Consider the following 1,685-nt stretch of genomic DNA (forward strand, 5'->3'; position numbering starts at 1 on the left):
CCAATTTGGCGAACTGATACTTTATTACACCAGCCAACTGGTCACAGCCAACCAAGTTGAACTTCTAGGGATAACCTTGCTAATATTAACCGACTGAGGTGATGCATGCCCCTAAGTATAACTTTGGTAATATTGATAACCTTCTTAATACTAACCAACTGAGGTGATGCCCCTAAGTATCAAAATGAACAATTTTTAACAGGCATTCACTTTAAATGCCACAGCCTTGCGAGAGTAAAGAGACTACGACCAAATGCAAAAGTAGCATCTGCAGCCAATAGGCAGATTATAGCATGGGCAAAAATACTATGACATTCCTCAAACAACTTCATATTTAAAACATCATTTCGATTCCTCAAAAATATAACTATACTATCCATAACTGGGCAAACATGAACCAATAGGGGACTGCATTAAAGTCTTGACTGTTGAGTAGCATGTTAAAATGTATTTACAATAATAAGAAAAGTTGCATAAGTGCACCATACTTCCAACTGATAAGTGTCAAACAAAGCATACTGTAGACTTATGACAGCACAAAAGAGTCATAATTATGACTTAGGAAGCATTGCCATAGCTGCCTTATTCTTACTGAATCTAGGGCAAAAGTTGGCATTGTAATAACAGTGGCTAATCAAATCAAGCTTAGTAACTGTTAATCTCCTAAGATATTTTCACAAGGAGACATTCAAGCAATACCACTCATTTTTTAGATGGCATAAACTTCTTGAGCAGAAATGAACCTTAAAACGCAGATTCTGCAGAAAGACTTTAAGCTCTTCAACATTTTCTAGACAGATGACAGATTATGAACTGATATTCTATGAACTAAGCAAATAGTATGACCCAATAATCTAGCCATTCCATTTCTCCAGGTTTCCATAACCCAGAAACTAGTAGTAAGACCATCGCTCACTTGACAAAAAGGATATACTAGCACTCATAAGCATTCTCTTGCCCAAGCTTTAGTAATCAACATGAAAACACAATAAACGGAACTCAGCAACTGTAATAACACTTACATTACGCGCATCGCCGTTCTGTGAATCCCCGTTAATTGATAGCTCCCCCTTCTTCTACTCATGAGATGAGATTTCCTTACCCAGCTTACTCACATCACCATTCTTCCCAATCGCATCGACATCCTCAAACCTCCGGCACTCCCGCCTAGGCCTCTCCTCCTTGGGCGGAGGCGGATCTACGGATGCCCTGACCCGCTTTCCCCCTTTGTGGCTAGGCTCGTCCCCGTCGCCACTGCCCTCGTGGCCCTTCCGCTTCCACGATGACGACCACGGCTCGCGGTCGGTGGAGTTGCAGCGCTCGACGGACTCCCGCGGGTGGCTAGACGAGCGGTCCCGCTTCGACGAGGGTGGCGGGGACTCAGACGGGGAAATGGACCGTCGGTTCCCACGGCGACGATCGTCGTCCCCGCCGTCGCGGTAGCGGTGGCTACAGCTGTCGTCTTTGTCGTGATGGTGACGGTGGCGGCGGTCATCCTCGCTGCCTCCGCCCTCGTCCTTGTCGCGGTAGTGGCGGCGGCGGCGGTCCTCGTCCCCGCCGTCGCGCCGGTGGTGAGCATCGGTGTTGTGGCGACTGCGGCGGTGGTGTCGGTCGTCGTCCCGGTCGCGGGATCGGTGGTGCCCGTCGTCGTCGTGGGTGCGGCGCGAGGAGCGGTCGCGATCCAT

General features: G+C 48.0%; 1 protein-coding gene across 1 annotated transcript; it reads right to left on the reverse strand.

Annotated features, from left to right (window-relative positions):
* Positions 1–1,076: 1,076 nt before the first annotated feature.
* LOC136526303 (pre-mRNA-splicing factor CWC25-like) lies at positions 1,077–1,685 on the reverse strand. The gene has a single exon (XM_066519014.1). It carries the CDS (start codon positions 1,683–1,685, stop codon positions 1,077–1,079), a length of 609 nt encoding a protein of 202 aa, XP_066375111.1.

The sequence above is a fragment of the Miscanthus floridulus genome, chromosome 19, assembly GCF_019320115.1.
Source record: "Miscanthus floridulus cultivar M001 chromosome 19, ASM1932011v1, whole genome shotgun sequence".
NCBI lineage: Eukaryota > Viridiplantae > Streptophyta > Magnoliopsida > Poales > Poaceae > Miscanthus > Miscanthus floridulus.

What these genes read in the sequence shown, in the direction of transcription:
- LOC136526303 (XM_066519014.1), bottom strand. Translation starts at nt 1,685, where the DNA reads ATGGATCGCGACCGCTCCTCGCGCCGCACCCACGACGACGACGGGCAC.